Source organism: Coregonus clupeaformis, unplaced genomic scaffold, assembly GCF_020615455.1.
Source record: "Coregonus clupeaformis isolate EN_2021a unplaced genomic scaffold, ASM2061545v1 scaf0493, whole genome shotgun sequence".
NCBI lineage: Eukaryota > Metazoa > Chordata > Actinopteri > Salmoniformes > Salmonidae > Coregonus > Coregonus clupeaformis.
In genome coordinates, this window is record NW_025533948.1 from 274,156 (window position 1) to 292,168 (window position 18,013).

At 44.8% G+C, this 18,013-nt stretch overlaps 1 protein-coding gene across 1 annotated transcript; it reads right to left on the reverse strand.

The window, feature by feature from the left end:
- Nucleotides 1-4,068: 4,068 nt before the first annotated feature.
- On the reverse strand, nucleotides 4,069-8,924 carry LOC121566207 (persulfide dioxygenase ETHE1, mitochondrial). Its single transcript, XM_041876366.2, has 7 exons — nucleotides 8,341-8,924; nucleotides 6,978-7,122; nucleotides 6,582-6,730; nucleotides 5,972-6,101; nucleotides 5,299-5,388; nucleotides 4,816-4,932; nucleotides 4,069-4,475 (listed from the first exon to the last, which is right to left on the reverse strand). The coding sequence occupies exons 1-7, from the start codon at nucleotides 8,530-8,532 to the stop codon at nucleotides 4,429-4,431; spliced, it is 870 nt and encodes a 289-aa protein (XP_041732300.1). The 5' UTR covers nucleotides 8,533-8,924; the 3' UTR covers nucleotides 4,069-4,428.
- Nucleotides 8,925-18,013: the final 9,089 nt, after the last annotated feature.

Sequence of the window (18,013 nt, forward strand, 5' to 3'; positions counted from 1 at the left end):
CTGTAATTTTCATCATAGGTACACGTCAACTATGACAGACAAATTGAGAAAAAAAAATCCAGAAAATCACATTGTAGGATTTTTAATGAATTTATTTGCAAATTATGGTGGAAAATAAGTATTTGGTCAATAACAAAAGTTTCTCAATACTTTGTTATATACCCTTTGTTGGCAATGACACATGTCAAACGTTTTCTGTAAGTCTTCACAAGGTTTTCACACACTGTTGCTGGTATTTTGGCCCATTCCTCCATGCAGATCTCCTCTAGAGCAGTGATGTTTTGGGGCTGTCACTGGGCAACACAGACTTTCAACTCCCTCCAAAGATTTTCTATGGGGTTGAGATCTGGAGACTGGCTAGGCCACTCCAGGACCTTGAAATGCTTCTTACGAAGCCACTCCTTCGTTGCCCGGGCGGTGTGTTTGGGATCATTGTCATGCTGAAAGACCCAGCCACGTTTCATCTTCAATGCCCTTGCTGATGGAAGGAGGTTTTCACTCAAAATCTCACGATACATGGCCCCATTCATTCTTTCCTTTACACGGATCAGTCGTCCTGGTCCCTTTGCAGAAAAACAGCCCCAAAGCATGATGTTTCCACCCCCATGCTTCACAGTAGGTATGGTGTTCTTTGGATGCAACTCAGCATTCTTTGTCCTCCAAACACGACGAGTTGAGTTTTTACCAAAAAGTTCTATTTTGGTTTCATCTGACCATATGACATTCTCCCAATCCTCTTCTGGATGCACTCTAGCAAACTTCAGACGGGCCTGGACATGTACTGGCTTAAGCAGGGGGACACATCTGGCACTGCAGGATTTGAGTCCCTGGCGGCGTAGTGTGTTACTGATGGTAGGCTTTGTTACTTTGGTCCCCGCTCTCTGCAGGTCATTCACTAGGTCCCCGCGTGTGGTTCTGGGATTTTTGCTCACCGTTCTTGTGATCATTTTGACCCCACGGGGTGAGATCTTGCGTGGAGCCCCAGATCGAGGGAAATTATCAGTGGTCTTGTATGTCTTTCATTTCCTAATAATTGCTCCCACAGTTGATATCTTCAAACCAAGCTGCTTACCTATTTCAGATTCAGTCTTCCCAGCCTGGTGCAGGTCTACAATTAAAAATCCTACAATGTGATTTTCTGGATTTTTTTTCCTCAATTTGTCTGTCATAGTTGACGTGTACCTATGATGAAAATTACAGGCCTCTCTCATCTTTTTAAGTGGGAGAACTTGCACAATTGGTGGCTGACTAAATACTTTTTGTCCCCACTGTAAGTATTTGATCACCTACCAACCAGTAAGAATTCCGGCTCTCACAGACCTGTTAGTTTTTCTTTAAGAAGCCCTCCTGTTCTCCACTCATTACCTGTATTAACTGCACCTGTTTGAACTCATTACCTGTATAAAAGACACCTATCCACACACTCAATCAAACAGACTCCAACCTCTCCACAATGGCCAAGACCAGAGAGCTGTGTAAGGACATCAGGGATAAAATTGTAGACCTGCACAAGGCTGGGATGGGCTACAGGACAATAGGCAAGCAGCTTGGTGAGAAGGCAACAACTGTTGGCGCAATTATTAGAAAATGGAAGAAGTTCAAGATGACGGTCAATCACCCTCGGTCTGGGGCTCCATGCAAGATCTCACCTCGTGGGGCATCAGTGATCATGAGGAAGGTGAGGGATCAGCCCAGAACTACACGGCAGGACCTGGTCAATGACCTGAAGAGAGCTGGGACCACTGTCTCAAAGAAAACCATTAGTAACACACTACGCCGTCATGGATTAAAATCCTGCAGCGCACGCAAAGTCCCCCTGCTCAAGCCAGCGCATGTCCAGGCCCGTCTGAAGTTTGCCAATGACCATCTGGATGATCCAGAGGAGGAATGGTAGAAGGTCATGTGGTCTGATGAGACAAAAATAGAGCTTTTTGGTCTAAACTCCACTCGCTGTGTTTGGAGGAAGAAGAAGGATGAGTACAACCCCAAGAACACCATCCCAACAGTGAAGCATGGAGGTGGAAACATCATTCTTTGGGGATGCTTTTCTACAAAGGGGACAGGACGACTGCACCGTATTGAGGGGAGGATGGATGGGGCCATGTATCGCGAGATCTTGGCCAACAACCTCCTTCCCTCAGTAAGAGCATTGAAGATGGGTCGTGGCTGGGTCTTCCAACATGACAACGACCCGAAACACACAGCCAGGGCAACTAAGGAGTGGCTCCGTAAGAAGCATCTCAAGGTCCTGGAGTGGCCTAGCCAGTCTCAGACCTGAACCCAATAGAAAATCTTTGGAGGGAGCTGAAAGTCCGTATTGCCCAGCGACAGCCCCCGAAACCTGAAGGATCTGGAGAAGGTCTGTATGGAGGAGTGGGCCAAAATCCCTGCTGCAGTGTGTGCAAACCTGGTCAAGACCTACAGGAAACGTATGATCTCTGTAATTGCAAACAAAGGTTTCTGTACCAAATATTAAGTTCTGCTTTTCTGATGTATCAAATACTTATGTCATGCAATAAAATGCAAATTAATTACTTAAAAATCATACAATGTGATTTTCTGGATTTTTGTTTTAGATTCCGTCTCTCACAGTTGAAGTGGTCTAAGGCACTGCATCGCAGTGCTAGCTGTGCCACTAGAGATCCTGGTTCGAATCCAGGCTCTGTCGTAGCCGGCCGCGACCGGGAGACCCATGGGGCGGCGCACAATTGGCCCAGCGTCGTCCAGGGTATGGGAGGGAATGGCCGGCAGGGATGTAGCTCAGTTGGTAGAGCATGGCATTTGCAACGCCAGGGTTGTGGGTTCGATTCCCACGGGGGGCCAGTATGAAAAATTGTATGCACTAACTGTAAGTCGCTCTGGATAAGAGCGTCTGCTAAATGACTAAAATGTAAATGTAAATGTACCTATGATAAAAAATTACAGACCTCTACATGCTTTGTAAGTAGGAAAACCTGCAAAATCGGCAGTGTATCAAATACTTGTTCTCCCCACTGTAACTATACTCAAATATTTAGATACAGAAGGAAGGGTACAGTACCTTTGAGATGTATCTGAGAAGTAGGAGCTCACAGTACACCATTATTATGAAATGATCTCTCACGCCCTGACTCAGGGGACTCTTATATGTTGAGTCAGGGTGTGTATATTCTTTGTTGTGTATGTGCTATGATCTAGTATGTATGGTTCTATGTTGGCCAGTGTGGTTCCCAATCAGAGGCAGCTGTCGTTCGTTGTCTCTGATTGGGGACCATACTTAGGCCGCCTATTGGCACTAGTGGGTTGTGGGATCTTGTTCCGTGTAAGGTATGTTGTTTGTGTCTACCTTGGACTTCACGGTTCGTTTAGTTTGTTGTTTTGTCGTTGTGTTTATTCGTTATAATCAACATGTATGCATAACACGCTGCGCCTTGGTCCGACCCGTCATTTAACGAACGTGACATGATCAGGCAGTTTCAGAGAGAAAGAGACATGGTTGAGTCAGAGCCAGACACTCCCATCTCCCCAAACCTGTCTACCAGGTAGAGACTAGAGTCAACGGGCTGTGGGACAAAAACAAATGTAGTAGGCTACTATGCTAGCTACACATCTAAGAGGAATCCTAAAGCTAAGCCGATTATGTTGATGTTTTCAGGACATTACAATATGGTACTAAATAAAGAGGGTGAGAGAATAACAGGATGATACCGGATAAATAAAGCCGTAGATAGAAGACAGAGAAACAAGCACACAAAGGCACAGCCATGATGAGTTTTGGACTCTCGCAATGGAAACTTGGCCCACAGTGATTTCAAATACAAATAGAGAAGTTAGGTTTTCCTGGTATGCAAAAAGGCCCTGGCTGACAAAAGTCAGAGTACTGTGTATGTGTACAGTATGTGTGTGTGTGTGTGTGTTGCCTTGGCTAGGGGATGCTGGAAAGGCCATGTGGAAGAGCTCAATTGTGTCAGTCCAGCATTCATGAATACTAAACCATGAATGGAACCTTCTATCACAGCACTTTCCATAAGTTACACTGCAACTCTGCAATTTATACAGGTGTAGTCAAAGAAAGAGTTAATTCAGACATTTACACTTGAACAATCTTGATTTAATATAAAACTAGGTCATCTTATTAATGTTCACATTTTTCCAGGAGATTGTATTATAAATGTTACAATGTACATGGCAATGTTTTATGATCATGTATCTTAATGCATATTTTACTATACAATTTCAGTATCTGTACACCCACCAAATCATGACCACTGCTTTTTACATAGGCAAACATGGAGGAATGTATGTTCTTAATTTTTGACAAGCTTTAGTTTTGGTTACTTATTAGATACAAAATATTGCATTTAAAACATTAAGTTGTGGCTGGGTGAAAATAATTTCCCTCTTCCTCCCAATAGTGCTTAAAGTGAAACCCTAAAATCGATTTGACATTCAAACCTCATGGAGTCCACACACCAGGTTTGCAGGCACGGCAATATCTGGCAGAGAAAGAAATAACAAATCAACATCTTGATTCTATCAGTGAGTTAAGAACAGCTTACACTAACAAGTAATCTAATCGATGCGCAAAGGACAGTTAGAAAGAGTACAGTGTGTGTAACATATTGCAATCTCGTCACGGATAGCTTTGTCATGCTCATTCCCGTGATAAGGTTTAAGTGAGGTGAAAGACCACTGATAATAACTCTATTGTAATAGAATAGTTACTTATCATCTAGATAATAATAGGCCCTATTTTAATAGAATAGTATTATATCATACACAACAACAGTTTCTATTGTAATAGAATCGCTGCAGAGGGTGGACTGTCTGAGATACCTATCTTAGCAGGCTTGGGGAGGTTCAGGTTGGTCATGATGTCCACAAACTCCTCCAAGCTCTTGGTCAGGCGGGGGTTAAACCTCCTCTCCTCACCCACTGTGGAGGCTGTCTGACCTGCAGCACAGGGTTAACAGACCTGTTAGCAATACAACACAATGATGATTCAACGACTACACTCAACTGTAGAACACACAGTCTGATCTGGCTTAGGAATGACTCAGAAGAGAACCCCGAGTTGAAAATGAAAGTAGACAAATGGTGAAGAGTGGTGGTACAGTACACTGGACAAGTTAACTTCGTAAAGTCTATAGAAAGGATAGTCATAGCATTGTGAGAGTATACAAGCCTTCTGGGTATGCTTGTACGAAATAGTTGGTGAGGCTATCCCGAAGAGCATACGTCTAAAAAAGGAAAGCTTGCAAGGAAAGGGGTCAGGGGATATACAAAGATATTATTGCATAAAGAGGATATCTTGGCAACCTTTGTAGTCATGTGCAGGGAAGACGAGGCACTGAGGAGGTAATGTGAAGATCTTCTGGTGGACTGATTCATAGAGCCTCCTAGAGCAGCCTGGTTAGTGTAGAAACAAACAGATCAGGGTTGTTTCCATTGGACCACAAACAAACGGACTGAAACAAGGAGGGACTACCTGGACTTGTCCGATAAGAAACACTCATTAACGTTTTTCCGTTCCAAAACGTTTATGTCGCATGGCCTATTGAACATAACCCAGGCTACGATACAGTGACTGTTTGTGATCAGGCTACAATACTGCCACCTTTTGTCCACTAAGCATAACTACAAAAACAATGCAACAAGTGTAGGTGAGGCAATGATCCACAAACTTTTCATGCATTGTTTAAAATCAGTCCTGACCAAAGAATTGTGAAACAATAGTGTATAGGGATGAAAGTGTGTGATATACCCTGATAATATCTCCATGGCTAGATATATCACCACAGAGGCCAAAAATCAGAGAGAATATGCCTGAGTCACACTATAGTACTGTGTTGGCTTAGATACTTTATTTTCACATTGTCCTGTCCAGCATGGATTCAGCCTGGTGGATGCCCAACCAGGCCAGTGCATTAGAGTACAATTTGGCTTGGCTCTGCTCGGTTTAGCTTAGTAGTGTGGAAAAGGTTAACGTTACCCTGCTGGAAGTCTGTCCTTCCACAGCCCCTGATTAGCAGTGTGTCCCCAGTGAAAGCCATGCTCTGGTCCCCGGTCACCAACGTCACACAGCCGTCTGTGTGTCCTGGAGTCTCCCTCACCATCAGATACTGAGGGACGAGAGGGGCAGGAAGAGGGATTACAGAAAACAAGTGAGGGGAAGTAAAGAGAGAAAGGGAGTGTAAAGGAGAGATGAAGAGGGTGAATACAGCAGCAGCATTTAGAGCAGTGGTCAACAACCTGGTCCTGGAGAGCAACAGTACATGATGTGTAGGCTTTTGTTTCAGCCCAGCACTCGTACTCAGTTGAAACAAAACCCTGTAAACCTATGACTCTCCCGGACCAGGGATGTTGGGTGACCACGAATTGGGGTCGGCCCAAACTGTATTCTCTATAGCTATATGGCTGTAGGTAGGTCTGTCTTGACATTTACATTTTTACATTTGTCATTTAGCAGACGCTCTTATCCAGAGCGAATTACAGTAGTGAGTGCATACATTTTTGTACTGGTCACCCGTGGGAATCCAACCCACAACCCTGGTGTTGCAAGCGCCATGCTCTACCAACCGAGCCACACGGGCATTCCTCACATGTTTGCCAAAGCTGATCTTGTCTCCCTCTGATAGCAGGATGTCTGCACTGGCCCCACTGTGCTTGGAGATGGCACTCTTCATCCCAAACTGCCTGTTCTTCAGCAGTCCCGTGCCTGTGATGTGGTCTGCATGGCAGTGAGTGTTCACTAATGGGGAAATAAATAGGGCACAGTGTGAGTCGTATGTCATCTTACAATAAACAAGGACACAATAAACAAGTACACCAAAATGGATGTAGGATTAGTGTGTGTGTGTGTGAGTGTGAGTGATGAGTGAGTTAGTGTGTGAGTGGGTGGGTGAGTGAGTCAGTGCATGTCTATGTGTGGTGGACATGCTCGTGCTAGCGAGCGCATGCTTGTGTGTGTGTCCATGTTTTAGAGACATCCAAGTTACCTGCCACTTTCAGTTTGAAACCCAGTTCCTCTATGAGTTTCAGATCCCTGTCCACTGTCTCCAGTACTGGATCAATGAGGACCGCCTCCATGCTCTCTGTATCAGCCAGTAGATAGGTGTAGGTGCTGCTCACTGACTCAAACAGCTGTATAGGTTGGAACAAGCAAGGACAGGTGAGTTAGTAACCATAGGTTATAAAAGGTGAGGGGGAAGTACAGTATGCTATTACATAACACACATCCTGCCTGTATATTAGTTATGGATGATAATATATGGGTGTGTAGTCTTTTATTGTGATAAAGTGTCACTGTCAAGGTGGATTTTCATACTTTGAGAAGGGTGCAATTGCGGCCCGCATTTCGAGACAATCCTGCATCTGCAGTTACCTCTCTTTATACTTCTATTGGTCAATTTTTAAGCTAGGACTCCCGTACACAGGCGAGAGGCAGAGGTGCTCCAGTACAGTAGGTGGCAGTAATGCACCATAACGTTGGATGCCAATCGTCTATAAACCCCACAGAAGAAGAGGCGGGGGCAACAATGGAACGGTAGCTAGCTACAGGCAGGATGTGCTAGCTAGCTAGGACAACGGTAGACCGTGTACTTCGCCCCCGCCTGTCGGGCACTGTTTTCCCGCAGTTCTGCTAACGACGGCGAGGGCAGGTGTTCGGCAAGCAGGAGTTAAAGACACTGTGCACTAGCTACTGTAGTTAGCTAGGACTCTGGTACACTGCAGGCGGGGGAGACACCGGTAGCTAGCTAAGTTAGCCAAGACAGCGGTAGACAGTGTCATTCGCCCCCGAAAAACTCAGATAATACTTTTATTTCCCTTTTGACACACATTTTAATCGCATAGACAATCTGGGGAAATCCAGAATATCAAGTGTCACCCAAGCATGAAGATGGCGTGATTGTGTTATTAAAATGTAACTAGTTACACGATGTTTTTCTTGGTTTCACCTAGTTATCTAGTTTAGTTTATTATAGTTTGTTGAGATTTGAGTTATCACAAATCTAGGTGATTTTTTGCCAGAAAATGTGTAAACATTGCCCTCTGGGCGAGTGGCGGTTATAACACGCCCCCTCTTCTGCTACAGCTCCGCTAGCTTGCTACATTGTTGCGCAAACTATTTGGTTTGAAAACAATGAAACAACTAAGGACGCCTGGAAAATACGTTCCCCCTAATTTTGTGGACAAAGACTCATTTTAATGAATTCTCATGTTGACCAATTGCAAAATACTTGTTTACATGCACTGAAAAAAAGATTATTCCTATTTTCACTGTGCTTCCAATAAGTCCGGAGCCCACCTTGGCCCAAAGCAACAACAAAAAAGTATCAATTATTGCAGTGGCTAACTCACCTGCCTGAAGAAAGGTCCTTTTCCCAACTCCATCCTGGAGCAGTAGGGTCGTATGATGACCGATTCCAAAGGCTGCTTGCTGGTGCGTACACCCCGGCCGATGTGGGCTGGAACTTTACGCGAGTGCCGGGTTGTTTGGAGGCACAGCGTGTAGGCCAGAGCAGGTTTCAGTCGGTTTACAACTGAACACATTTTTTTCTCCAGTTATTTAACTGACACTATCACTTCCTACTGGGTGACGGGCAGGGGTAGAAATCCCAAAACTGAGCAGACGAGTTTGACGAGTTTGTTGTCTCAATCCGTTGTAGCAGTCCGTTGCAGTATATTTAGCTATAGCCTACACCTCGTTAGCATGGTAGCCACAAATGTTGTAGCTATATTTAATATTGTGCATGTAGTCTAGTGTATCCAGGAAGTTCCAAAAATCTGATAAGGGAGACTAATCCTGGCGAACCTCCAAGCACTAAACACAAGAGCAGTGGACATGTGCAAACTGTCAACACTTCAACGCACGCACGGATACATGGACACAGTTTTGCGCAGCTAACCTTGTGGGGACATTAAATTCAGTCCCATTCAAAATCCTATTTTCCCTAACCTTAACCCTAAACCTAAACCTAGCTCCTAACCCTAAAACAAACCCTAGCTCCTAACCCTAAACCTAATTCTAACACTAATTCTAACCTTAAACCTAAATCCCCTAGAAATAGCATAAACCCCTTGTGGGGACCAACAAAATGTCCCCAGTTGGTCAAATTGTTGTTCATTTACTATTCTTGTGGGGACTTCTGGTCCCCACAAGTATAGTTAAATACATCCACGCACACATACACAGACATAGACATAGACGGTCAGAGTTAGGTGTGTCACCATGACCATGCACATAGGTGTGCTTATATAACAAGTTACTTGGCACTGCTTTTTGCCCTACGTGACTATTGTCAGCAACTCCAGATAGGAAACAAATCCAGTCCCAGTTGAATCCAACAATCCATGCATTAGTATGGGTAATTAACCATTTATAATTGTTTGAATGAGAATGTGCTTTCAATAAAATTATTGTCAGATTAAAGGAAAATTGCATACAAAAATTGAATGCCAAGCAAAAATGCATAATACTTTAATATTTTGCAGAAATGTAAGTGGTCATATTGCTGCTAATAAAATCTAGCTGTCAGAGGTATAATTCATTGTTGTTGGGGTTCCAGATTCTTCAAATGTGTCCATCTGTAAAAGAGTCAAAATCATGACATGGAGTGGTGCATTTGCACATTCAGAGAAACACTGACCCAGTTCTGTAGCTATGTACCTCTACGTATTTGTAGATCCAGGGGAGCAGCTGGGTGACCCTGGTGTAGACTCCTGGTTTGTTGGGCCGACCACAGCCATCTCCCCAGCTCACTATCCCAGCCAGCCTCCAGTCCCCCTCCCCTGTCTCACACACCAGGGGGCCTCCACTGTCTCCCTTAAAACCAGAGAAGACCACATATGAATTAATGCATGCATGCATTCACCCCCTGCTTTTGCCCTCAGAACAGCCTCAATTCGTCGGGGCATGGACTCTACAAGGTGTCGAAATCGTTCCACAGGGATGCTGGCCCATGTTGACTCCAATGCTTCCCACAGTTGTGTCAAGTTGGCTGGATGTCCTTTGGGTGGTGGACCATTCTTGATACACAGGGGAAACTGTTGAGTGTGGAAAAACCCAGCAGCGGTGCAGTTCTTCACACTCAAACCGGTGTGCCTGGCACCTACTACCATACCCTGTTCAAAGGCACTTCAATCGTGTGTCTTGCCCATTCACCCTCTGAATGTCACACATACACAATCAACGTCTCAATTGTCTCAAGGCTTAAAAATCCTTCTTTAACCTGTCTCCTCCCCTTCATATACACTGATTGAAGTGGATTTAACAAGTGACATCAATACGTGATCATAGCTTTCATCTGGATTCACCTGGTCAGTCTATGTCATGGAAAGAGCAGGTGTTCCTAATGTGTTGTACACTCAGTGTACATGCATGAATCAATCAATCAATATGATATTTTGTCTATGCATATTGGTGCACTGCATGCACTGTTGATGTTAGTTTTGTCAGTGTAATTCCATATACAGTATAGGCCTATTTGGTGCAAGCTAAGTAGACCTACTTACTCGACAGGGAACCATTTTGATATGTGGAGAGCATAGGCCAGGTAAATATAGCCGTTAACATCTGGAGTAACAGAGAGTCCTTTCTTTCCCGTTGGAATAAACAGATTCCTCAGTATTTTGAGTATTTTGTTTTTCAGTTCTTGGTGTGCGTGTGTGTGTGTACCTGGCATGAGTCCACCCCTCCCTCCATGGTGCCAGCGCAAAGCATCCTGGGAGTGAGGTAGGAGCCGTAGACATTTGGGCGGGAACACGTGGACTGGGCTATCACCTGGACTTGAGCCTGTCGCAGCTCAGACGATACAGAGCCTGAGAGAGAGAAAGACGGCGAAAGAGAGAGACAGACCGACAGACAGAGGCAGAGTAGAGAAAGGAGGGGTAAATAGGAGATGAAGATAGGAGTGGTATAGAGAGAGATGAAGGAAATATTATACAAATAGAAGGAGTGTTATAATGTGAAGAGAATGAAGAGACAATTGTCAGGTTATTGAATGAGATTATGGGATGGAAGGGAACTTTGTCTTCATTCTGCGACCAATGTCAGGCAGTTTGATGTGATTATGGGAAAAGTGGGAAAAATTGAGAGGATAAAGACAAGTAAGGCGGAATAAATTAGAGTGATCATCCAATCAGTTGAAGAGAAAATCATAAGAAAGTGGTGTGGGAATATTTGTGAACGTGACTCACCACCCCCCTCTTTAGTGTCGCCCCAGCCAGTGACCCAACAGGGGGCACCAGGAAGGAAGGACTCTCTAGGACTCGGCATACACACTGGTCGAACCCTACCTAAAACAACACATAACACAACACCGGGGTCATGCTTATTAGGACATCACCTGCAATGAAAAATAAAAACAAGAGTTTCTTATTAGACAAGTTCAAATAGTACCTTCCCATTCCACTCAGCTTCTGACCGTTTTCTTCTGTTTCGTGCAGCGCATTGACTATACTGACTGACGATAAGCTCAGATGTACCCAATGAATCAATGGTTAAATCAAAAGCGGTCCTGTGAGGTAGTATTTTCACATTCTACTTTTAATATAAAAAATCGAACCTGCCATCCTGGTGTTGCAAACACCATGCTCTACCAAATGAGATACTTTTTGTGTTGATATAGTGTTAAGTTGTCAGTTAGATTTCATGCCTGAGAGAAACCATGAACATGACAAATGCGAAACAGGAACAGATGAAATCAGAATAGGAGCAACCATACATATAGCCATATAACCTCCCCTGAACATCATTCCTTCCTCTCACCTCCCATGTCTATTTCAGCCACAGTGCGCAATAGCCCCAGGTCATAGTCATTGTTGTTTATGGAGAAGCTGGGGTGATAGAGGATCTGTAGTGCTCTGTAGCGTTGGCCCGCTGATGTGTCCGTCAAACTGAGCGTGCCCACAACCACCTGCCACTCTGACTCCTGCAACATGTTGTACCTGGGGTATGGAGAATGAAGGGAAATGGAAGGCACATATTATCTAATGTAATAACTACAGTTTCCATATTAGGACAGTCTCAGAGTCACAAGGAGTTGTTGAGGCTGTCCGAATATGGATACCGTAATAAAAAATAAAGCATTTATTCTCTCGCTCTCCCTGCCCCTCCTCCCCCCTCTCTCCCTCCGCCCCTTACTGGATGAAGCAGTGGGCTGCAGTAATGATCCATCGTGGGGTGATGATGGCTCCCCCGCACACATGTTTCCCTCTCCAGTGTAAACTGCTCTGCCAGCCCCACTTGTCCTCTGCCAACATCCCCCCGACAATCCTCCAAGCGTTCCGACCAGTACCAACTGGACCTGGGCAACCTGAGGGAGAGTGGGATGGGGGAGGGGTGCTTCAACAAATGCACTGTCAACACAGTCATAACCTGAACACGTTATTCGGTTATGCAAGACATTGTTCAGTTTGTACAATATTGACTTGTGGGATCAGTTACTTGTCATTGTGTGGTAGCCAGTCATTTGGCCAGTTGTCTAAAGATTGCTTGTGCATTTGAATGTACCAAGAAGACCTATACAATTCTGATCTATCAGTGGATCGGATGGCATTACCTACACTGACGTTTCCTGTCTGGTTGATGGGTTGCTTGGGCAGCAGAACTAGCATTGGGACACTGCAGTTTCCTTTAATGCCACATGGCTGCACAATATCTGCCAGGTTGGACGGGAAACACAGGAACTTGACTGAGGAGGAGACAAACAAGAATCAAAGGAGAGTGAGCGAGGAGGTAAAATGGGTGTTTGTTGAACTCTTGCATTCTTTTTTTACTGTCAAATGCATCTTGTCTTTTCTTTTCTTGGGCAGCAGGTAGTCTAGCGTTTTAGAGCGCTGGACCAGTAACTGAAAGGTTACTGGTTTGAATCTCTGAGCTGACTAGGTGAAAAATATGTTGATGTGCCCTCATTGTGCCTGTAAAATCTGTCAATGTAACCTTAATTGCACCTGTAAGTCACTCTGGATAAGAGTGTCTGCCAAATGACTGTAAATGTAATAAGATATGACGTAACCAGGGCTGTGTCTGAAAATGTTACTAGCCATAAAGTCCTTGCTTCCTCTGTCTTTGCTTCCTCAAAGCGTATTGGAGGAGAGGATGCAAGGGACCCCCTCCCCCAATGAGCTTTGAAAGGAGTTGAGTGAAAAAGGAACATTTTCAGACACAGCCCGGGTCTACAATGCTAAGCACGCTACTGTCAGTGAGGTTACCTAAAATGGCGAAGCAGATGAAAAGAATGATGAAGACGGCGATGAAGGTCGTCAGCAGTGTGAGACGTGAGGGGCACGTGCACCGCGGGGGCTCAAGATCTACAGTAAGAGGGGAACAGAATAAAATATCCATTGTTTTGAATAAACTGCTGCGTTCTACAGATACCTTGAACATTCAAGTGCTTTTAACAAGTACGTGTATAACCTTCATAGAAAAGTACATTATCAAGTTTCGAGACGTATAATATCTGTCCCTGTGTGGTTGACATGTCTGCCCAGGAATAGGTTTGAACATTTATGCAATCAAGAATGTGTATTATACAACCACGGAAAGGTTAATGGTACAGCCAGGAGGACTGTGGTGCTCAAGTACAGACACTTGAGCATTTTGCTACGGCTGGCCAAGCTTTCCACCTGGCTACCACTACCCCGGCCACCAGCTCTGCACCCTCCGCTGCACCCCCCCGCTTCTCCTTCACACAAATTCAGACAGCTGATGTTCTGAAAGAGTTGCAAAATATGGACCCTACAAATCAGCTGGGTTTAGTTTTACTAGTGTTTAAGAGCAGTTGGAGGCTACTGAAGGAGTGTTGTATGGCATTGAAGCTCGTTTGGAGGTTTGTTAACACAGTGTCCAATGAAGGGCCAGATGTATACAAAATGGTGTCGTCTGCATAGAGGTGGATCTGAGAGTCACCAGCAGCAAGAGCGACATCATTGATATACACGGAGAAAAGAGTCGGCCCAAGAATTGAACCCTGTGGTACCCTCATAGAGACTGCCATAGGTCCAGACAACAGGCCCTCCGATTTGACACATTGAACTCTATCTGAGTAGTTGGTGAACCAGGCGAAGCAGTCATTTGAGAAACCAAGGCTATTTAGTCTGCCAATAAGAATGCGGTGGTTGACAGAGTCGAAAGCCTTGGCCAGGTCGATGAAGACGGCTGCACAGTACTGTCTATTATCGATCGCGGTTATAATATCGTTTAGGACCTTGAGCGTGGCTGAAGTGCACCCATGACCAGCTCGGAAGCCGGATTGCATAGCGGAGAAGGTACGGTGGGATTCGAAATGGTCGGTGATCTGTTTGTTAACTTGGCTTTCAAAAACTTTCAAAAGGCAGGGCAGGATGGATATAGGTCTGTAACAGTTTGGATCTAGAGTGTCACACCCTTTGAAGAGGGGGATGACCGCGGCAGCTTTCCAATCTCTGGGGATCTCAGACGTTACGAAAGAGAGGTTGAACAGGCTAGTAATAGGGGTTGCGACAATTTCGGCGGCTAGTTTTAGAAAGAAAGGGTCCAGATTGTCTAGCCCAGCTGATTTGTAGGGGTCCAGATTTTGCAGCTCTTTCAGAACATCAGCTGTCTGAATTTGTGTGAAGGAGAAGCGGGGGGGCATGGGCAAGTAGCAGCGGAGGGTGCAGAGCTGGTGGCCGGGGTAGTGGTAGCCAGGTGGAACGCATGGCCAGCCGTAGCAAAATGCTTGTTGAAATTCTCGATTATTGTAGATTTATCGGTGGTGACAGTGTTTCCTAGCCTGTGCAGTGGGCAGTTGGGAGGAGGTGCTCTTATTTTCCATGGACTTTACAGTGTCCTAAAACTTTTTGGAGTTAGTGCTACAGGATGCACATTTCTGTTTGTAAAAGTTAGCCATTGCTTTCCTGACTGCTTGTGTATATTGGTTCCTAACTTCCCTGATAAGTTTCATATCGCGGGGGCTATTTGATGCTAATGCAGTACGCCACAGGATGTTTTTGTGCTGGTCAAGGGCAGTCAAGTCTGAGGAGAACCAGGGGCTATATCTGTTCTGTTCTAAACTGGATGTAGTCTATCACAGTGCCATCCGTTTTGTCTCCAAAGCCCCTTATACTACCCACCACTGTGACCTGTACGCTCTTGTTGGCTGGTCCTCACTACATATTCGTCGCCAATCCCACTGGCTCCAGGCCATCTATAAATCACTGCTAGGCAAATCCCTGCCTTATCTTAGCTCATTGGTCACCATAGCAACACCCACCCGTAGTATGCGCTCCAGCAGGTATATCTCACTGGTCATCCCCAAAGCCAACACCTCCTTTGGCCGCCATTCCTTCCAGTTCTCTGCTGCCAATGACTGGAACAAATTGCAAAAATCTCTGAAGCTGGAGACACTTATCTCCCTCACTAACTTTAAGCATCAGTTGTCAGAGCACCTTACCGATCACTGCACCTGTACACAGCCCATCTGAAATTAGCCCACCCAACTACCTCATCCCCATATTGTTATTTATTTTGCACCCCAGTATGTCTATTTGCACATCATCTCTTGCACATCGATCATTCCAGTGTTAATACTAATTGTAATTATTTTGCACTATAGCCTATTTATTGCCTTACCTCCATAACTTGCTACATTTGCACACACTGTATATATATTTTTCTGTTGTATTTTCTGACTTTATGTTTTGTTTTACCCCATATGTAACTCTGTGTTGTTGTTTTTATCGCACTGCTTTGCTTTATCTTGGCCAGGTCGCAGTTGTAAATGAGAACTTGTTCTCAACTGGCCTACCTGGTTAAATAAAGGTTAAATAAAACTAAAAAAAACACTTAAAGGGTACGTTCACCTACATAAAAAATATATTATTCTAGTTACAGTGAAAGTTGTTTAAGTGCCAGCACAGTCAGCAGCCCTCCATTTGGGTTGTTTTCTTAACTAGAGCCGCTGCTACAGCTAGCATTAGTGTCACTGAGTGCAAAACTACAGGAATGGTAGTGCCTATGGAAGCAAAGCATAGATAAATCACAACTTGACATGAACACAATCTAATCAACCAAAAGCCCAGTAAGACTTGGGGCATATTCATTACTCCAATTCTGTTGCAAAACTTTGCAAAATGTTGATTAAATGGAAGCAAACGGAACAAAACGGGGAGGGACCTGCCTGAATTTGTCCAATAGAAACTCTTGTTTTGCTCTGTTTGCTTCCATTTGGATCTTAAACAGTAAACAGTTTCCGTAATGAATACACCCCTGTATTCAAGTCTCTCTCTCCAATATTGCACAGTAGCCTACCTGGCTCTTCATCAGGGCAGTCTTTGGGGAGTGTTAACCCAACAGATCCTTCATCCACTTCAGATGTCTTCCTCTGTGGAACCTCCAAAGGGCCATCACAGGGAGGGAGGGGCGAGGAGGTCTCTGAATTTGAGCCCTCTGAGCAGGCCATGTCAGGGGGTTGGGGGGGTGAGGGGACTGCCTTTGGGGGTTGGGCCTCCATGGGTACCTCAGAGGAGGACGTAAGGGGATCAAATCGTGCTTCTGTTCGGGGCTGTTGGGCCTTTAGATTCACCTCAGAGGGTAGAGGTGTTGGGGTTGAGTCTGTTTGATGGGCAATGGGTGGTGGTGGTGGTATGCCCATTCCCAAGTGGTAAGTAGGAATTCCCATGAGTGCAAAGAGTGTAGAGGATGATAACTGGAATACCCCCACTGGTACACCCCCAGTGGCAACTTGGAGGGAAACCGAGGGGCAGGTTCTGAGGGATGGGGTGAGGGGTTCATTGCGTGGACGTTGTGTACGTGGAAGGAAAATGGAGGCATTCATATCTATACTTGTGAGGTCTGGGTATAGGAGGTTCTGAGGGGGTGGTGTGAGGAGTGTTTGGGCGAGGGGAGTGATAGTAGACCGATGCTGTAGGGGTTGGAGGCGTGTGACAGGTGGTGGAGGATGGATCTGACCAGGGGGAGTCTGCCCTGGGTGGGATCCAGCAGAGAGGGTCTGAGGCTGGGCAGGAGAGCAGACCAGAGAGCGGAGCTCTGGGCCTATCCCAGATGAACTGGTACCCGAGGGACCAACGGTGCCCTTTAGCAGAGATATAGAAAAGCTTTTAAGAACCTGTACAATGTGTTTTAAGTGTGAATGTTTACATCTTCATACAATCTCTGTTCTAACAAACAAGCACACACAGGATTTATTAACATATCTGTATACACATTAAGTCCTCCACAAGTTTTGTGCTGTCGATTCTGAATCGACAGAATTGTGTGCATGAATGAGAGTTAGAGAAAAAATAATAAAAGTCATAATTGCTAAAATAGAGCTATAAGGAATTTGAATAAAAATGAGAAGCTTGCTGGGAAATCAATCGAATACCACCCATTGTAGATTAGGCAAGGACATTTTGTTAAGAAAACAAGTGTAGATAGATACTAAATTGATCTTACCTGAATGTAAGCCATAGAGAGCTGTGTGTGTACTTCATCAGGGATTATTCAACTGAATCTATTATTCCTTCACTCAAAGTTGGAATTCCAAAGTCACAATAAAAACATCCTTGCGAAAGTGGCAACAATTCTGTCGAATGCATCTTCAATCCAAGCCTTGGTCTTTTTCAGTTTATTTTCACCAGACGACTCCTCTTTTAACTCTTCTTCTACCTGCACTCCTCCTTCCGTACCCAACCTAGTTCCTTTCCTAATCTTTTCATTATCCCCCCCTCCCTCCCCCATCAACCCTCTCTTTCTCCTCTCATGAGTTCAACTATTTTACCTCTCCTTATTCTTTCTCTCCTCCTCTGAAGAGGGGTAGGTAGGTGTGAGCAGGACAGGACAAAGTTGGGCTGTAACAGATATGTGTGCTCTTGTCATCGGAGATCATGAAATATGCATGTGGAATATTGTGAGCCAGGGTCAGAGTTTAACAACAGAGGGTAATGAATACTGTACCTCCAAGTCATTCACACTCACAGGTACTCAGTTACACAGGTGCACAGACACATACACAGTATACTGAATGAAAACAAACATACTTATGTTGTAAATATAAAATAAATCCATTCG